General features: G+C 37.0%; 1 protein-coding gene across 9 annotated transcripts in view; it reads left to right on the forward strand.

Moving 5' to 3' along the window:
- The first annotated feature begins 18,845 nt into the window (after positions 1 to 18,845).
- KCNMA1 (potassium calcium-activated channel subfamily M alpha 1) overlaps positions 18,846 to 21,635 on the forward strand; it is a 940,359-nt gene continuing 937,569 nt past the window's right edge. For 6 of the 9 annotated variants that reach the window (XM_053692132.1, XM_053692131.1, XM_053692126.1 and 3 more), the window contains exon 1: positions 18,846 to 20,024. In XM_053692132.1, the coding sequence (XP_053548107.1) occupies positions 19,740 to 20,024 (285 nt within the window). In that variant the 5' untranslated portion in view covers positions 18,846 to 19,739. The remainder of the gene's footprint in view (positions 20,025 to 21,635) is intronic. The other 3 variants (XM_053692133.1, XM_053692129.1, XM_053692130.1) reach the window with 1 other exon arrangement.

Consider the following 21,635-nt stretch of genomic DNA (forward strand, 5'->3'; position numbering starts at 1 on the left):
TCTTTTACCTTACCAGCCCTGAACAGGGCCCTTTGCGGGGCATGCCCCAAGAATTTCAGCTCTTTTGCCTGTAAAAGAATAAATACAATACCCCCCCCCCCCCCAACATTACAACCCACCACCCACATACCCCTAATCTAACCCAAACCCCCCTTAAATAAACCTAACACTAAGCCCCTGAAGATCTTCCTACCTTGTCTTCACCATCCAGGTATCACCGATCCGTCCTGGCTCCAAGATCTTCATCCAACCCAAGCGGGGGTTGGCGATCCATAATCCGGTGCTCCAAAGTCTTCCTCCTATCCGGCAAGAAGAGGACATCCGGACCGGCAAACATCTTCTCCAAGCGGCATCTTCGATCTTCTTCCATCCGGTGCGGAGAGGGTCCATCTTGAAGCAGGCGACGCGGATCCATCCTCTTCTTCCGATGTCTCCCGACTAATGACGGTTCCTTTAAGGGACGTCATCCAAGATGGCGTCCCTCGAATTCCGATTGGCTGATAGGATTCTATCAGCCAATCGGAATTAAGGTAGGAATTTTCTGATTGGCTGATGGAATCAGCCAATCAGAATCAAGTTCAATCCGATTGGCCGATCCCATCAGCCAATCAGATTGAGCTCGCATTCTATTGGCTGATCGGAACAGCCAATAGAATGCGAGCTCAATCTGATTGGCTGATTGGATCAGCCAATCGGATTGAACTTGATTCTGATTGGCTGATTCCATCAGCCAATCAGAAAATTCCTACCTTAATTCCGATTGGCTGATAGAATCCTATCAGCCAATCGGAATTCGAGGGACGCCATCTTGGATGACGTCCCTTAAAGGAACCGTCATTAGTCGGGAGACATCGGAAGAAGAGGATGGATCCGCGTCGCCTGCTTCAAGATGGACCCTCTCCGCACCGGATGGAAGAAGATCGAAGATGCCGCTTGGAGAAGATGTTTGCCGGTCTGGATGTCCTCTTCTTGCCGGATAGGAGGAAGAATTTGGAGCACCGGATTATGGATCGCCAACCCCCGCTTGGGTTGGATGAAGATCTTGGAGCCAGGACGGATCGGTGATACCTGGATGGTGAAGACAAGGTAGGAAGATCTTCAGGGGCTTAGTGTTAGGTTTATTTAAGGGGGGTTTGGGTTAGATTAGGGGTATGTGGGTGGTGGGTTGTAATGTTGGGGGGGGGGGGGTATTGTATTTATTCTTTTACAGGCAAAAGAGCTGAAATTCTTGGGGCATGCCCCGCAAAGGGCCCTGTTCAGGGCTGGTAAGGTAAAAGAGCTTGTAACTTTTTAAATTTAGAATAGGGTAGGGAATTTTTTATTTTGGGGGGCTTTGTTATTTTATTAGGGGGCTTAGAGTAGGTGTAATTAGTTTAAAATTGTTGTAATATTTTTCTTATGTTTGTAAATATTTTTTTATTTTCTGTAACTTAGTTCTTTTTTATTTTTTGTACTTTAGCTAGTTTATTTAATTGTATTTATTTGTAGCAATTGTGTTTAATTTATTTATTGATAGTGTAGTGTTAGGTTAATTGTAGGTAATTGTAGGTAGTTTATTTAATTATTTTATTGATAGGGTAGTGTTAGGTTTAATTATAACTTAGGTTAGGATTTATTTTACAGGTAAATTTGTTATTATTTTAACTAGGTAACTATTAAATAGTTCTTAACTATTTAATAGCTATTGTACCTGGTTAAAATAATTACAAAGTTGCCTGTAAAATAAATATTAATCCTAAAATAGCTATAATATAATTATAATTTATATTGTAGCTATATTAGGATTTATTTTACAGGTAAGTATTTAGCTTTAAATAGGAATAAGTTATTTAATAAGAGTTAATTTATTTCGTTAGATAAAAATTATATTTAACTTAGGGGGGTGTTAGTGTTAGGGTTAGACTTAGCTTTAGGGGTTAATCCATTTATTAGAATAGCGGTGAGCTCCGATCGGAAGTTTAGGGGTTAATAATTGAAGGTAGGTGTCGGCGATGTTAGGGAGGGCAGATTAGGGGTTAATACTATTTATGATAGGGTTAGTGAGGCGGATTAGGGGTTAATAACTTTATTATAGTAGCGCTCAGGTCCGCTCGGCAGATTAGGGGTTAATAAGTGTAGGCAGGTGTCGGCGACGTTGAGGGGGGCAGATTAGGGGTTAATAAATATAATATAGGGGTCGGCGGTGTTAGGGGCAGCAGATTAGGGGTACATAGGGATAACGTAGGTGGCGGCGATTTGCGGTCGGAATATTAGGGGTTAATTATTGTAAGTAGCTGGCGGCGACGTTGTGGGGGGCAGGTTAGGGGTGAATAAATATAATACAGGGGTCGGCGGGGTTAGGGGCAGCAGATTAGGGGTACATAAATATAACGTAGGTGGCGGTCGGCAGATTAGGGGTTAAAAATTTTAATCGAGTGGCGGCGGTGTGGGGGGACCTCGGTTTAGGGGTACATAGGTAGTTTATGGGTGTTAGTGTACTTTAGGGTACAGTAGTTAAGAGCTTTATAAACCGGCGTTAGCCAGAAAGCTCTTAACTCCTGCTATTTTCAGGCGGCTGGAATCTTGTCGTTAGAGCTCTAACGCTCACTGCAGAAACGACTCTAAATACCGGCGTTAGAAAGATCCCATTGAAAAGATAGGCTACGCAAATGGCGTAGGGGGATCTGCGGTATGGAAAAGTCGCGGCTGAAAAGTGAGCGTTAGACCCTTTAATCACTGACTCCAAATACCAGCGGGCGCCCAAAACCAGCGTTAGGAGCCTCTAACGCTGGTTTTGACGGCTACCGCCGAACTCTAAATCTAGGCCTTAGTTTCCTGATACCTCTTTTTGAGTCCTTTTTGACTTCTTGGTTTTTGACTTTGGCTTATTCCTCTGACTAGGTGTACTTCTACCTGCCCTGACTATGGAATTGTCTGACCACTCTTACTCTGTTATCTGTATTATCCTGCCACTGGGTTTCAGTCCTAAATAATAGGAGGAGATAGTCTCCCTCCTGACAAATTTGAAAGCAGAACATTATATAATTACAAAAAATGCAGACATTAGGGTGTCACATATTGATAGGCAATAGATGACACCCAAGTCACATGGAAAATGACAACACTTAGTACCTAGAATGTTAAAATTATATAGAGGAGTAGATTCAAAAGTGCTCCCATTATCCTGAAAGGCAAATTATAAATGTAGCATTTACCTGCTTAAGCACAGGTTAATTACCCTAATTTAAAGGGGCATACATGATTAATAATTAACAGGCCAGAATAGTTGAAAAATGACATGTTATAATTCATTAGAGTAAGTAGATTTAAGATAATTGACTCTACACTACAGTGTGTTTATCCCCCGCAAAAGGGGTTAAACACACAGTAAAAGTGCTGCTCGGGTCCTAGTCCTGAGGGGAACTGCTACTGATTCAATCAGCAACACTAGTTGCACATCTGATTTGTGGGAATAGAGCTGTTGCATAGATTAGTAACGATTCCTCTTGGGACCTGCAGTGCTCTGTGGGTCCAGAGCATCACTTCTTCTGTGTGTCTAACCCATCTGCGGGGGTTAAATACACAGAAAAGTATAATCACTAGTCTTAAAATTCTATGCTCTAACAAATTAGAGCATGTCATTTTTTGACTTATATGGCCTTTTAATGCTCCTATGTGCCACATCATTTTATCCTTGCACTATTGGTTGAATAGAAAAATGTGTTTAATACCTTCAACATTTTTTAACACATAGTGAAAGTCAGCTCCAGCTAGCACTGCACTATTGGTAAGGAGCTGAAATAGGTCACTGAGTGAATCAGGAGCGGCATATGTGCATAGCAGCCAATTATTGGCCAGCAGTAAAGCTCGAACCTAGCAGTGCATTGCTGCTCTGCAATTAACCTTAATTATGTGTATAATACAGTAATAAAATGCTCTAGCCCACTAGTTTTTTATTTTTCTTCATTATGCCCCTTTAAGTCAAATGTGCCTAATTAGTGAGAACATTACAACTTTCTTCGGTGTAACCTGCTTGCATAAAAAGCACTTTCCAGGTCACTAAACAAATGTGTGACTGACTTCTCAGTATTCTGGAAGATGCCAGTGTCATTTAAACGTAATGACCCCCACACTATGGCAATGCTATGTATACAGCTGAAATGCATATTACTAGGATTAGAGATATGAGATTGGGGCACAGTCTTTCCACAGACTAAACATTTAAAAGAACATGAAATCCAAAACTTTTCTTTCATGATTCAGATAGAGCATACAATTTTTAACAACTTTCCAATTTACTTATATTATCTAATTTGCTTTGTTCACTTGGTATTCTTTGTTGAAATGCATACCTAGGTAGGCTCGGGAGCTGGTTCCTGATTGGTGATTGCACATATTTGCTTCTTGTCTTTGGCTTACTAATGTGTTCAGCTAGCTCCCATTAGTGTATTGTTGCTCCTCCAATAAAGGATACCAAGAGAATGAAGCAAAATTGATCATAGATTAAAATGGAAAGTTGTTTGAACATGTATGCTCTATTTGAATGATGAAAGCAAACTTTTTAGTTTTATCTCCCTTTAAACGGATATAAAGCACAAATGTTTTATTTCATGATTCAGAGAACATACAATTTTAAACAAGTTCCCAATTTACTTCTATTATCACATTTTTTTTCGTTTTCTTGTTATCCTTTATTGAAAAGCAGGAAAGTAAGCTCAGGAGCGTGCACGTGTCTGCAGTACTATATGGCAGCAGTTTTGTAACAATGTTATACATTACCAGGAGCACTAGATGGCAGCACTATTTCCTGTCATGTTGTACTTCAGGCATGTGCACGCTACTTATCTAGGTATCTCTTCAACAAAGAATAACAAGAGAACAAAGCAAATTTGATAATACAAGAAAATTTGAATTTTTTTTTTAAATTGTATTCTCTATTTGAATCATAAAAGAAAAATGTTGGGTTTCATCTCCCTTTAAAGGGACAGTCTAGGCCAAAATAAACTTTCATGATTCAGATAGAGCATGTCATTTTAAACAATTTTCCGATTTACTTTTATCACCAATTTTGCTTTGTTCTCTTGGTATTCTTAGTTGAAAGCTTAACCTAGGAGGTTCATATGCTAATTTCTTAGACCTTGAAGCCCACCTCTTTCAGATTGCATTTTAACAGTTTTTCACCACTAGAGGGTGTTAGTTCACGTATTTCATATAGATAACACTGTGCTTGTGCACGAGAAGTTATCTGGGAGCAGGCACTGATTGGCTAGACTGCAAGTCTGTCAAGAGAACTGAAAAAAGGGGCAGTTTGCAGAGACTTAGATACAAGATAATCACAGAGGTTAAAAGTGTATTATTATAACTGTGTTGGTTATGCAAAACTGGGAAATGGGTAATAAAGGGATTATCTATCTTTTAAAACAATAAAAATTCTGGTGTAGACTGTCCCTTTAACTACAACAGTTGTATAATTTTAAATTGTTACAGACCTGCAATCGTTTTTTTTACTAATATGAAGTAGCTTTATTTGTCAGATTGTAAACATCGCTAAAGAAAAAAATAAATTGCTTCATATTTATTTATATGACAGATAATCTTCTCTCTAAACCGCAATGCTCTTTACAACAGATCGATTCAGGTGTAACAAATCTGAGTGCATCTGACGTGTCAAAAATTCAAATACATTAATCAATGCTTTGCAAATACAAGGTTTAATAGAATGCCCCTTCCAGTAAACTGGATTATGACTCCAATTGTTTTCATGCAAACCCTACTGTAGAGTATTTCGTTTGCTTCTATTACATTATTTATGCCATATTTGTGTATTTTGTGATAATGTGATAGAAAATGATTTTAATTCATATTTTGTATTGTTTTTAAAACAATATATCCAGACAGATAGTTTTTTTTTTTTTATTACTAAATTATAATAACATGGCATAAGAAATCTGAAACTAGTAAAGATTTCTTTATGGTGTTAAATTGATATTGAATCCAAAATTAAATTTCTATAAACACAATATTCAAGGAATATGAAACCCCACATTTTTCCTTCATGAATCAGATAGAACATACACTTTTAAACAACTTTACAATTTACTTATATTATCAATTTTGTTTCATTCTTTTAGTATCCTTTGTTGAAGGATCAGCAATGCATTAATGGGAGCTAGCTGAACACACCAATAAGCCAATGACAAAAGGCCGTGGCTGGACTTTTGGCCGACGGACACTTGGCCGACGGACACTTGGCCGACGGACATTTGGCCGACGGACATTTGGCCGAAACACAAGTGGCTGTCAGATAACAGTCCGGCACAAGATAGATAGATTTGATAGATAGATAGATACATAGATTAGATAGATAGATCAATAGATGCAATAGATACATTTGATAGATACGATAGATAGATAGATTTGATAGATAAATAGATAGATTTGATAGATAGATAGTTTCCCAGACAGAGAATTACAAAACGTGCGGCCTAGGACCCATGGTAAGGTTCCCAGAGGCAGTTGCGGCGCCCGAGGCTGTGATTAGAACAGAGCACTCTGGTAACGCATCTGCCCTCGGCCGAAATCGGAACATTCTTTAGCTTTCTGTCTGTCAGCCAAATGTCTGTCGGCCAAATGTCCGTCTGCCAAATGTCCTTCTGCCAAAAGTCTTTCTGCATTTTGTCAGAGCACCCAAAAGGCATATATGTACAGCCACCAATCAGCAGATAGCTCCTAACTCCTGAGCCTACCTAGATATTATAGATTTTTGCAAATCCAGATCTTGTGTGTTGCACTTTCACAAGAAGAAATATGGCTCCATTTTGCGGGTGTTATTTAAAGGGACATGAAACCCAAACATTTTCTTTCATGATTCAGATAGAGAATACAATTTTACACAACATTCCAATTTACTTCTATTATTAAATTTTCTTTATTCTTCAGATATCCTTAGTTGACGAAATAGCAATGCACATACAGTAAGTGAGCCAATCACACAAGGCATCTATGTGCAGCCACCAATCAGCAGCTACTGAGCCTATTTAGATATGCTTTTCAACAAAGGTTACCAAGAGATTGCTGCAAATTAGATAATAGAAGTAACTTGAACAGTTGCTTAAAATTGCATGCTCTTTATAAATCATGAAATAAAAAAAATAGTGTTTCATATCCCTTTAACTCCACCAAAAGCTGCAAGTGTTTCAGCTCTCAAACAGAGGAGAGGCAGTTGCAGGTAGTTACCTATCACTGTGAGTTTCCTGCTCCCAAGAGATAAACAATTTAGAGCATGTACAATTTAAATTAGAATATCCCTTTAATGTAAATAAGGAATACAATAAAACTATATTTTGTGAGCAGACATTATGGGCTAAGGCTGTGGAACGTGGCTGTGAAAATGTGATTTGCATATGCTCATCAAGTATATGCGATTGTTTTAAACTGATTTTTTGCTTTAAATTGATTTCTAAAACTTTTTAAAAATTATATTAACGATACATAAAAGTAAAAAGGGTTAAACACAAAGTGAAAGGCAGCTCCAGAGCAGTATCATACACTATTACTGCTACATTACTGGGACTAATACTCTATTACTACACTACTGGGACCTAGCTGAACACATCCATAGGGCTAATGACAAGAGTAACCAAGTATCAGCTAGTTCCCAGTGGTGCATTGCTGTTCCTCAGCTTAACTACTTATGCATTTCAAGAAAGGATACCAAGTAAACAAAATAAATTAGATAATAAACGAAAAAATTACAAGTTTATTAAAGCATACATATCCCTTTAAAGGTATGCTAAACCCAGTTTTTTGTCTTTCATGATTCAGAGAGCATGCAATTTTAAAGGGACACTGAACTCAAATTGTTTCTTTTGTTATTCAGATAGGGCATGTAATTTTAAGCAACTTTCTAATTTACTCCTATTATCAAATTTTCTTTATTCTCTTGGTATCTTTATTTGAAATGCAATAATTTAAGTTTAGATGCCGGCCCATTTTTGGTAAACAACCTGGGTTGTCCTTGCTGATTGGTGGATAAATTCATCCACCAATAAAAAAGTGCTGTCCAGCGTTCTAAACAAAAAAAAAAAACTTAGATGCTTTCTTTTTCATATAAAGATAGCAAAAGAACGAAGAAAAATTGATAATAGGAGTAAATTAGAAAGTTGCTTAAAATTGCATGCTCTACCTGAATCACAAAAGAAAAAATTTGGGTTCAGTGTCCCTTTAAGTAACTTTCTAATTTATTCCCATTATCATTTTTTTTCTTCTTTTCTTGCTTTCTTTATTTAAAAAGCAGGAATGTAAAGCTTAGGAGCCGGCCCATTTTTGGTTCAGACCTGTGTTAAGCTTGCTTATTGGTGGCTTAATGTAGCCAAACAATAAGCAAGTGCTTTCCATGGTCTGAACCTAAAATGTTCCGGCTCCTAAGCTTTACATTCCTGCTTTTTAAATAAAGAAAGCAAGAAAACAAAGAAAAAAAATGATAATAGGAGTAAATTAGAAAGTTGCTTAAAAATTGCTTCTCTATCTGAATCATGAAATAAAAAAATGGGTTTATTATCCCTCATTATTAATCCAGATAAACTCTTTGTTTTGTTGTTACAAAAGTAAAACAACAAAAATATGAAGTAATGTTGTATGCAAAATGCTACAATAAAGTAAATATGCTTCTGTAACTGTTTTACAACTTGCACTGCATGCAATACATATTTAATTTGATTCCCCGAGCATAGTGTGAAAAGATCTAATCACATGATATTTTATAGATGTGCAAGTGGGCAGTCCCACGGTTTGACAGACAGGCAACACTGCTGCAGGGGATAGGTTGGTTATCTAATTAAAAAAAATGTGATCTTTTACAAGGACACACTAAATGATCTTACATAAAAATAAACCTTTCTAGTGATTCATAGGGTGTTTTATTAGCAAAATGCCTTTAACAGAAAATGCCTAATTAAATTAGCATCCGTACCACTTGACACGCATAGTACATTTTTCAATACTTTTATTAATGTGCCTAGGTTCGGAGGATCAGATGCTTATGATAACTCTAATAACTGTATATTTTATAACTCTTAATTAGTTAAAAAAACATAGTTATTTAATTATTCTAAAGGTTTCCTATTATTACATTTTCTTTATTCTTCCTTGTTGTACAGATATCTAGATAGGGAGTGTTCATATATCTGGAGCAGTACATGCTGCCATTTAGTGCTCTTGCTAATCTATGACATTGTTGTAAACCTGCTCCCATATAGTGTTACACACACGTTCACACCCATGCGCTTTTGTCCCTGCTTTCAACAAAGGATAACAAGAAAACAAAGAATATTTGATAGCAAAAGTACATTGGGATGTTGTTAAAAATGGTATGCTCTGTCTGAATCATGAAAGAAAATTTCTAATTTTTTCCCCCTTTAAACAACATTATAGATTTAAATCCTCCAAAGAGGTTAAACACATTTAGCTCTGGAATTGCAATGTGCTGTCAATCCAGAGCTAAACATGGCTGATGATTGCCAGATACGCACATATCTGATTGGCTCAGCAGCCATTTTCAACCTTGGTCCAGAAGTGCAGTACCATTTGCAGGGGTTACATACATATTTCTGTTCAAGAAATAGTGTAATAATAAAATACTCTATCATATTAGAGCATTTTATATTTTCTCCTTTAAGTAAAATAATTAATTGTGGCACAGACACAGTTACACGTTCTTGACAAGCTAGGAGAGCTGAGTTTAGTGATCTGGTACTAATATATTTGGAGTAAGGATATAACAAAACTCCATACGTGTGGCACTATGAGGGGTGACACAGCTTGGTGAAGTACACAGGTTGTCAGGCAGTATGGCAGTCAATATTATTGTCCTCTTAACCCCCTTGCAAAGGGCTTGCTCATGGAGACAGAAGCTAGTTGGCTGGGGAGATAGTAAGGGGATAACCCAGGGCCTGCTAGACCAGTGTCTGACTTAAGGGCTGATGTGGGTATGGAGTTGATTGGGGACTGCAAGGCCAGGGGTCATATATGATGCTCCTTCTTTATTTTTTAATTATAATTAATAAGTTATTACTAAATATTTGGTCTTTGTTAATTATCAATCTATTAAAAAAATAAGGCTGGCTTGTAACGTTATAGTATTACTTGGGTGCAGTGCTCATAATAGGTTGCTAGCTCTTTCCTTAGGTCTTTCTATAACTGGACACGTACTCTGGATTGTTATTTACTGTAATTAATTTATATGTCAAGAACACAGCTATGGAACACTTCTACTGGGTTAATAAATGGGGCATAAATAAATACATTGTATAAAAAAAGAAGAAAAGATATCCACAGTTAATGTAAGAAAAAGGTGCATCCAATTCCAGGGACCAACTACCTCTGCCCCCTGTTACACACAAAACAACTTAGTCCATATAGACACATAAGCGTAAGTATGAGCTAAACGATCCTACCGTAGAACCAAGGAGCTTCTAACGGACATTTTACAACGGCACTCTCGCAGGATGTGTCTTAGCATTCACTGTTACTCCGTTGCATACAGAGATCAAACAACGTCAGACACCGTCTCTCACCTACTGGCCGATCACAGCCCTCTGCTCGTCACTCGTCTATGACGTGGTTGCTTGTCGGTTGATCCAAGAACATCTCTTCCAAGCTCATTGGGTAACAGGGTTAGAGCAAGAGGAGGTCCCAGCACCACTCAACGGAGCAGGATACTGGTAGGTAAATGTAAAAAACAAGAAAAGTCCAGCTCCGTAGAAGAAAATAAAAAACTTTTATTATTCCATGTTAAAAATAGGAGGTACAGCAAAAAGGAGAGAGCGTAGCTCCTATTTTTAACATGGAATAATAAAAGTTTTTGATTTTATTCTACGGAGCTGGACTTTTCTTGTTTTTTCTAAATAAATACATTACATACATTTTCGGTCCTTGTTCTAACACGTTTATGAGACCTTTAATAATGTTCCTTAAAGGGCCATAATACCCAAATGTTTAAACACTTGAAAGTGATGCAGCATAGCTGTAAAAAGCTGACTAGAAAATATCTCCTGAACATCTCTATGTAAAAAAGAAAGATATTTTACCTCAAAAGTTCCTCAGTAGCCACCTCCCATTGTAAAGGATTTCTAAGCAGCATTTTAGTGTGTCTGTCCTGGGACATCTGAAGGGACTAGCATCGTGCACTCTCATATTATTTCACCAATCAGGTAAAGGAAGCTTACAATGAAATCTCACGAGAGTCAAGTCAAATCTCATGAGATCACAGTAAGAGTTGATGACCTCAGCACTGCTGATGCTGATTGGCTGCTGTTCATTTCTTCATTTTTTTACATTTTTTTACCTGCAGCTGGGAGCAGCTGAGTATAACTTTTTACACAGAACTTACTCTGCTGAGCTGAGGAAATTGTGAGGTAAAATATCTTCCTTTTTTACATAGAGATGCTCAGGTGATATTTTCCTGTCAGCTTTTTACAGTTATACTGCATCAGTTTCAAGTGATTTAGCATATGAGTATTATGTCCCTTTAAATAATCCCTGACAGTGAGCATTGTAAAACCATGCTTAAAGGGACAGAAAACATACACCTCTAGGTTTTGTGTAAAATTGTGCTTTGCTCCACATTTTTCAGAGAGGCTAAAAAGCAGAGCTTGTAACATGCAAATGCTGCAAATCAAATAGCTGATATAGGTTTTTTGTAGCATTTTGAAAACCTAGTAAACAGATTTTGCTTTTTGGACTCTCAAAGGTAGTGAGGGAAAAAGCAACACTTTGTACACATAGGAAAAGGTTTCCATGGTGTGTTAACCCCCCCCCCCATAGACTTAAAGGGATATTCCAGCATAATAATATTATCTATCTATTGCACAGAAACCACGTATCAGGATTGATAATGACATACCCAAAATGATATAGTACGGCATAAAATATTGCTTTAACTCATAAAAAATTGTTATTTTCAGGTCGCCACAGCAAGTTCCAAAACGCCCCTCAGAAATACTTTTCACCCCTCTTCTTTATGCTGTTGACGTAATCCAATCATCATCCATATGTAAATGAAACACTATTAGCCTGGGGGCGCACGTGCGCGTGCACATTAAGAGCTATTGCATTCTCCATTGTCCTTATTGGGACCCTTCAAATCACGCGTTGTACTGAAGCCGCTTGCTAGTAACTGTGAGCTGTCAGATTTACAGAGCGAATAGGAGTTCAAAGGTAGCGCATGACATCACAATTGCCCTGGGTATGCACATCCTGATGCACGTTAACAAAGCTAGTTCACAAGGGGCGTTCATGGCCGTATATTAATATGATTCATGGCATTGGCTATGAGAAGCCTAAAAAACGGATGGGACTGGAAAAATTATTTTATTCGAAACGATTTATCTTAAAAACGAAGCAATATTTTTAAATGGATCATATTAGAAAGTTAAATGTTTTTTTTAACAATATGTGCATTAGATATTTGATTTAAAAGTACTGGACTGTCCCTTTAATGAGACCCCATTTTCAAAATCTATCATGTGTATATATAAACTCCATTTAAAAATTAAGTTTTGAGTTATAGACAGCCTATCCAGTCATCCTTTGCTGTATGTCTCCTTGAAAAAGCCCTTGAGGGGAAACGTACGTCGGAGCTTTTCATCAATTGGACATAGCACGAGAGGCGGGACATTTGAAAGTAACAGAACATCCCTGATCCATAATCAGCTGGGGACGCTGAGTTATCACGACGATCTTTGTGCTGTAGATCTAGTTTGCACTGTTACCTGTCCGTACATTGTTTAAGTGCTTGTACCTTGTCCCCTAATGATGTTTTTATATGTTTTAAAATAAATGTTTTATTCTGGATCCTGCAGTCTCCTGATACCGATCTTGCCAGTGGAGGAGTGGAACAGTTTTGAGTGAATATAACTGAGAGCTCAGTCATTAGCTCTCAAGTGTGTGAGTATGGCCCTGTAGTATATTTGTATACTGACTTTCATCACAGAATTTCACTATTTTTACACTCTCTAATTTTGAGGATATTGTTGTGGGAACTTGAAGATCTTAAAGGGATATATACATATCAAAAATGACACCCTTTTCTTAAAGGAATATATACAAATATTTATATTTATTTATTAAATATATTTGAAAAACTATGGGGCATATTTATCAATGTGCGAGCGGACATGATACGAAGTAGCGTATCATGTCCACCGCACACCGATAAATGCCGACAGCATATGCTGTCGGCATTTATCATTGCACCAGCAGTTCTTGTGAACTGCTGGTGCAATGCCGCCCCTGCAGATTCGCAGCCAATCGGCCGCTAGCAGGGGGTGTCAATCAACCCAATCGTATTCGATCGGGTTGATTTCTGTTTGCGGCCTCTTTAGATCGCTGCTTCATAACTTCTGTTTCCGGCAAACCTGAAGGCTTGCCGGAAACAATGGGCCATACGGAGCTTGATAAATATACCCCTATGTCCTTTCGTATATCATTTTTGATTACTGCACAGTGTTGTATTTCACTACTATTTTATTCACTTTTGTATATTTCCTTTTAGTTTTACTCATTGTTGAAAGTGATTATTTTCAGTTTATTGTCACAACCTTTACTGTGTAGCCCACCCACAGAGCTAAAAGATTGCTTGCCCCAGTTTCCCTGCTAAGTAAGAAAAGGGTGCACACACACGTGCTATTAGCCATCCTGACCTACCAATGTATGCATGCAGGAAATACATTTTTACTGTGTATTTTAGATATAAAGGGCTCCATTTTTCAATCATTTGGGGAATTCTCCCTTCTATTCTCCTATCAGTTCTCCACAGCTCTCCTTAGGAGAGGCGCACATGTGCGCCCATATTTATCATAAAAAAAGTTATTTTTTTCTCCATTGGAGAGCTGAGGAGAGCTGGGGAGAACTAATGATAAATTTCTCCAGTCGGATTAGTATCTTCTCCTTATTTATCACTAAAAATAAGCAACTATTCTCCATGTCAATCATATATAAACCAATAGAAATCTTTATACAGCCTTCCTAGCAGATTTGTTAACGCCCCTCTTCAGCAAACTTTCATATAAGAAAATAGATCTACATTTTCATTGTTTTTGTGCTTTAATTTTAGAGCTTTTTTATATCTTATTTTTATGCCCCAATAGATATAATTTTTGTGCTCTGTTATATATTATTTTGGCGCTCCATTATATATATATATATTTTTTTTTTTACTCCATCATAAATTATTATTGCACTCCAATAACCATTATTATGCTTTGTTATATATAATTTCTGCACCTTGTAGAGCCCTTTTTTTTAGTGTAACTGCTTCTACAACTGGTAGAGAATAGATTTCTAATGCTGTTCTCCACTTTAGCTATGGAGAACTTTAAGGTAGGAACTTGCAGGAGAACTTTCAGTCCTCCACAGGAGATACATTTGTAACTAGGAGAATTATTAGGAGAACTATATGAAATACGACTAAAAAGATCTAATTTAACCCTTTTTTTAGAGAACATGTTCTCCAAGGAGAGTTAGAACAGAGTAGGAGAATTTTACAGTCGAACTTGCCCAATTTTAGGTGTATTTTTAAATGATAAATAGGAGAATTATTTCTCATGAGAACTTTTAGGAGAAAATATAGGAGAATTGGAATGATAAATAGAGCCCAAAAAGTCCGTTTTTTTCTAAGTGGAGTTGCATAAAAGTAGTTACAGACCCTTTGTATTAATTGTTTAATAACACATAGGCCAACGTAAATTAGTGCTTATGTGCTTAAAGGGACATAAAAGTCAAAATTAAAATTTCATGGCTCAGAGCATGCAGTTTTAAGAGGCTTTTCTACATATGTCTATTATCAAATATATTTTGTTCTCTATGTAGAAAAGCATACCTGGGTATGCTCAGGAACCACAATGCACTTCTGGGAGTAAGCTGGTGATTAATGGCTACAAACATATGTATGTTACTATTGGCTCACTTGAAATGTTCACCTAGGTACCAGTAATGTATTGCTGAAGTGGAGCTGACTTTAACTATGTGTTTAACCCCCTAGGGATTAGTTGTATGAAAGCAACAGTGCAATAATAAAATTTATTAATACATTTGAACCTTTTTTTTTTGCACTTTTATGTCCCTTTATAGGAACAAAGGGAATTCAATTTCCGCAGCACCAGAATGACTTACAATTACATACAATATGGTGGCTGCATTAAACTAAAATTTAACTCTCCTATAAATTGTTTATTATGAAAAAAACATTACACTCAAAATATGTTATCAAGTATATGAAAGATCAACAGTTAAAATATTAAAAACAATGTTTTTTTTGTTAACATTATGTATGTCCACAAAATTAAGCAGAACAATAAAAATATTTTGTCCTCTGTTTTTAGGCTCCAGCAGCTATTGGTTGTTGTATCAAGCGCAGGAGAATGCTACATTGAAGTGTAGCGAGTGGATTGTGATTTAAGAACAAGCGAGTGATGTTTTTTTTTTGCGTAACGACAAATAGGAAAGCAATAAGAAATACAGGTAGCCCTCGTTTTACAACGGTTCAATTTACACCGTTTCAGAATAGCAACCTTTTTTCCCAGTCATGTGACTGCTATTGAAAAGCATTGAGAAGCAGTGCATTTATTAAAATAGCCAGTAGTTGGAGCTGTCCGCTTGTTTTGCAGCAAAGCCAAGCAAGCTGAAATTAATCGGTTTAACCAGACATGAGCTATCGAGCAGATTTCAAAGGAACAAGATCTTCCTGTCTATAAATCAGTCCAAATTGGAATGCATAGAAAGAAATGTTTGCAGAAAAATGCAAGTGAAGCCTGTGTTGTGTGATTATTTTATTAGGTTTATAATGCTGTTTAGCAAATGTTTTTGTTCATTTAACTTAGCTTAATTATATATTCTGTGTTGTGTGATTATTTTATTAGGTTTATAATGCTGTTTAGCATTTAAAGTCTTCATTTAAAAGCTTTAAAAATAATGTATTAGATGTTACTTATGACAATTTTGAGAGGGGCCTGGAACCTATCTCCCTCACTTCCCATTGACTTATATTATAAACTGGGTTTCAATTTACAATGGTTTCGATTTACAACCATTCCTTCTGGAAGCTAACCCCGGCATAAACTGAGGGCTACCTGTACTCTGGTGAACTTCTGAAGGCCTACTGTGATACTGCACAATTATTTAATAAAAAATGTTAATGGTTTAGTGTCCCTTTAAGTAAAAGATGTTTACATTTGAAATAAAACTAGCGTGGCATGCAAGTGATTCCTTGGTATCTATTGCTCACTTGCTGACAGGGAGAATTCCTATAGAAAAAGTTGGGATACCCAGCACATGACTATGTTGCAATTTGACACTGAAAAGTTGTTTAAAATTGTCTGACTTCAATGTCCCTTTAAACTCTGCTACACTTCCCATTGTTGAGGTGTGTGTTATGGGGAAGGCAAATGCTTATATTATATATACCCTTATAATAAACATAGTTTTAACAAAAGTTATCTTTTGGAACATTTATAAAAATAAGAAGTTTATGAGACAAAAGTAAAAAATAATACTTATAATAAATATAATTAGGCCACAGTTAAATCTATTAATGTTTTTATGCACAAAGAAGGTGTAAAATATATTCTAAGTTATATTGAAGCTAGCACCGAATGTATATCTGTTCACAATAGATACTGAAGTATCCATTGATCCTTGGCTAATAGGAACTTAGTAAAAAAAGACTATATAACAGAGGAAATAAATGAAAACCTGTATAGTGAATTTTATTTTGTTTTTCCTATACAACATGTTGTTTTTAGTTTGTGAAGGAAAATACTATGCTGCCCCTGGGGAGTGATGGAGATACAGGGGATGACAGAAAGTACCAGCATTGAGAGTAAATTGCTTTACCACAGGAGATGGACTATACAAACAGTATACACACATATCCACCTCACCCCCAAATATGCACTATATAATACACAAGTAGTATACAGAGAATACATGTGCACGTAGTATAGTAACACAGTATACAAAAATATACACAAATGCACTATTAAATACACACAGAGAATACATGTGCATGTAGTATAGTAACACAGTATACATAAACAATACACAAACACACAATAAACACACACACACACACACACACACACACACACACACACAAGTAATACAAATATACAGTATATATACACACATAATATACACACAGAATACACATCAACACAGCATACACACAGTATACACACATATCCACCTCACCTACAAACACACACTATTTAATAAACAAGTAGTATACCCACAGAGAATACATGTGCATATAGTATAATAACACGGTATACATACAATACACACAAACACAAAATACACACACACAAAGTATACAAATGTACAGAGCATATACACATAATATACACACAGTATACATATACACACATATCCACCTCACCCACAAACACGCACTATGTAATATGCAAGTAGTATACACGCAGAGAATACATGTGCATGTAGTATAGTAACACAGTATACATAAACTATACACAAACACACAATACACACAAAGAATACAAATGTACAGAGTATATACACACAGTATACACACATATCCACCTCACCCACAAACACACACTATTTAATAAAGAAGTAGTATACATACAGAGAACATATGTGCATTTAGTAAAGTCACATTGCATACACAAAATATACACAAACACACAATAAACACACACAAAGAATACAAATGTACAGAGTATATGCACACATAATATGCAAACAGAATACACATGAACAGAGCATACACATACACACAGTATACACACATATCCACCTCACCCACAAACAAGCACTATTTAATACACAAGTAGTACACACACAGAGAATACATGTGCACAGATATGCACATGTGTATATCTTATAGTCGCTCAGTATACAAAAAATACACACAACACCCTCACACACAAATAATACAAATGTACAGAGTATATGCACACATAATATACACATCAACACAGCATACACATAGTATACATTCAAAGTACACACACACACAGAATACACAAACACACATAGTATACACATACAGTACACACACAGAATACATATGCACATATAGTATACACACATAATATACACATGTACACAAAGTATATGCACAAACACAGTATTCATTCACACACAGTAAACGCATATAGTATGCACACTTTATTCACAAACACAATACACACATAGGCTGTGCACACAATACACACACTAAAAATGACAGCCACTATCTATACCATTGTATCAGGAGGCTGATGAAAAAATGGAAAGTAACATTTTGCCTTCACTCACACCTAACTCCTCACACTAGAATCTCTATTGTACTTGTCCCCATCTCTAATTTCTCACCTTGCACCCACTGTTATCTGTGCACCCCAACTGTTTGCCCAAAGCCCTCACCTCTATCTCATCAGCCTGAAAATCCATTTCTTACTGCAGTGCCCAACTGTGCAACCAAACCCACTTTACTGCTTATCCCTCACCCTTTACTGCTCACCCTGCATCCCACCCCATATCCAGCAATGGATCACCCTGCATACCCATCTGGTAATGGTCATATTCTTCCCAGGCACTAACTGCTACCCCTGCCCCCCAACTGTGTACCCCACTCTCTCACTACTCACCTGCACCCCATCTCTTACTGCACAACTGTCCCCCTCCTCTCTCACTGTTTACCCTCACTGGGTACCAAGCACACTCTGTGCTCCCAAATGACTTGTTGCAGTGTGAAGACACCCGTGGGGTTTCTATAGCTCCTCCTTGATACCTGTAATGTATTTCTGAGTGCCTCCCCCTCCTCCCACCCACCCCACTATTTCTATGGGTGTCCTTTGCTTCAAGCAGCATAGAGATGTGACAGAGGCACTGGCAAAGGAGGAGGAGGGACACAAGCGATCAGCTGGGAGGATTACAGCCCTGAACAGTCGGAGGAGAAAGAGGAAAAGGGAAGGTACTGGAGGGGAGAAAAGCCAGCAGGCTGGCAGGCAGCGTGGAGGAAAAAATATCAAGTGAACGATCACCGCGTTGTAAAGGGGTCCCCAGTCGAGTGGCGCATAAATTGGTATCCAACCAGATCCCATAGATCGCAAGGAATGAAGATCCAGGAGATCGCCCTCCGTGCATGGTGAATATCAAGCTCCACACTGCATATAGCTGCAAAGGAACTGCACAGGAAAAGGGCAGCCCTATAATAATCTATCGGGTGATCAGCAAAAAAAAAAATCCTTTTGCAAACAGGTGCTGGGAAATTCCTAGAAATAATGGATTTAATCCTAGAATATTATTTATTGTGGGTCCTCTAACCACCATGTATAAAAATAATGAGTATAGATTATAGGGATTACTTCTGTGTGTTTGATGGGAAAAAAATCGTATTTTTCTATAATCTGTAAAAACGATAAATCACAATTCAAGACCAGGGAGAAATGAAGGACTGCCTTGATTTGCTTCATGTTTGTTTTTAAAAGGACTTGGGCAAATTTCCCCTATGACAGCTGTCTGAAGCAGCCTATTTATATGGATTTGGGGGTTGCCATTCTTGGAATGAAGACTGACTAATACAGGTAACCTCTGTATAATACATAACAGAGGAGGGCCCTTCTAATAAAGAGGGGGCTGCACGAGAAGGCCCCAGAATCTGACCAGTCTACCCCCCTCCCTTACAATATGGCTGTTGCTGGAATTGGGGGGTTTAGAGATCAGAGGCTTTCAGGTTTCCCTTGGTCTTCCTGTTAGCAATGGCAAGTGGCAATAAATCCCAAAGCATCTTAAGCAGCATCAACTTAACCATGAGCAACATCAACAACAATAACCAACACCCAGTAGACATGCCTGTGTCCAAAGATGACTTTATTATTCCAGTCGCCATGGAGGTGACATGTGACAGCCGGGGACAGCCTATGTGGTGGGCATTTCTGGCTTCTTCTATGGTAACATTTTTTGGGGGACTCTTCATTATCTTGGTGTGGAGGACCCTCAAGTATCTATGGACCGTCTGTTGCCACTGTGGGGGCAAAAATAAGGTAATATGATCTGCTTGTGAACTTAGGTTGCTGGCACTTGTGTATGTTATATGAGGAGGCTGCTATGTAATATGTATGGGGATTTGGCCTGGTTTTATGGTGTGTATGTGTTTGTAAGTCTATGAATACAGGGATCAAATTGTGTGAAAGTGAACCTTTGAAAATGGCAGGTACATGTATTAGGGGTATCACAAGTATTTAGTTTAATATGTAGTCCATATTTTCCAGAAACCATTGTATTCTGATATAAACTGCTGTAAATCTATATATACTATTCTACATATGTCTAGAAGTGTTTAAGATGCAGTGTTATAGTATACCTTGTGCTTATTATTTTAACACTGTTTATTTCTGCCTCTGATTCCTCACCTAGAGATAGGATGGATATTGCTGTTGCCAGGAACATGATAAAAAAATAAATAAAGTGTATTATATGAATGAAATAAAAGACACATCAATGTTTTGAATCCAACTATTGTACACTGAATTATATAGCATTACACAAACTGAATTCACCCTCTCTGTATATATGTCTGCATGGTTTTAAACAGTTATACTGATTTAATTGCAAGAAACCTGCAAATCTGACATCACAACTGTATAATGCTGCACAATGACATCAAATATATGGACCTTCTCTGGGAACAAGCTATTTATAACAACATACACCAAGAATAGTTCAGCTAATATGTACAATGTTTATACACTTGTCATAATTGTCTGCTTAGTACAGGATGGTCTCTGCATTTTATTTAAATTTAAATATTTTTCTTTGTATACTGCAGTTTTTTTTCTCCAGATGTAAAGTAGAAAAAAACTGTTGTTATATTCAGGTTACTCAGAATATTTAGGAGCTAAGACATATTGACATTAAAAAGTCTGAAGTACACTGGAAAATTGTTTCTTTCAATGTTTATTTGTATGTAGGATACAATTTTGTTTATAGATTATAAACATGGATTATTATACATATATCTCTATATATAATGCCATTGTCTGGGTTTAAAATGAAGCATGCAGCTGACTTCTCAGTATTTACGCTGGTTCCTAAATTTGAAATAAATTTGTTAAACCTTGTTTAAATTATCGGCTACTGGAACTTTTAGAAAAAAAAAATGAATTCACTTTCATCAAAAGTGTGGGATTATGTTAGTGACAACTGGAAAAGAAGAGTTAATAACACAAACATAAATACAATTATTACAGTACGTATATTTGCGTTACCTGTCAGTATGAGGAGGTTACATTCATTGCAAGTATATTTTGCCAAAGCAAAGACCATTGTTTATGCAGCTAATAAAAGCCTTACCAGATTATTTTACCCTGATTTGTCACATGACAGCCAATTGGAGAAATGTATATTTATTTAAAAAAGGCCCAACCTGTTTTTGGTAAACAAAGACACCACAATAATGTGGACTGCATTTAAAGGTGTTCTTATTTTGAGGCATAAAAATGCCCTGTGTGCTTAAAGGGACTTGTTAGAGCAGTTTGCGCTTTAGCTTACCCTGCACAGTAGTGCACTGCTGCTCTTCAGTATACCTAGATATGCGTTTCAACAAAGGATACCAAGTGAACAAAGTAAATTAGATAATAGTAGTCAGAAAGTTG

This window comes from Bombina bombina, chromosome 9 (genome assembly GCF_027579735.1).
Source record: "Bombina bombina isolate aBomBom1 chromosome 9, aBomBom1.pri, whole genome shotgun sequence".
NCBI lineage: Eukaryota > Metazoa > Chordata > Amphibia > Anura > Bombinatoridae > Bombina > Bombina bombina.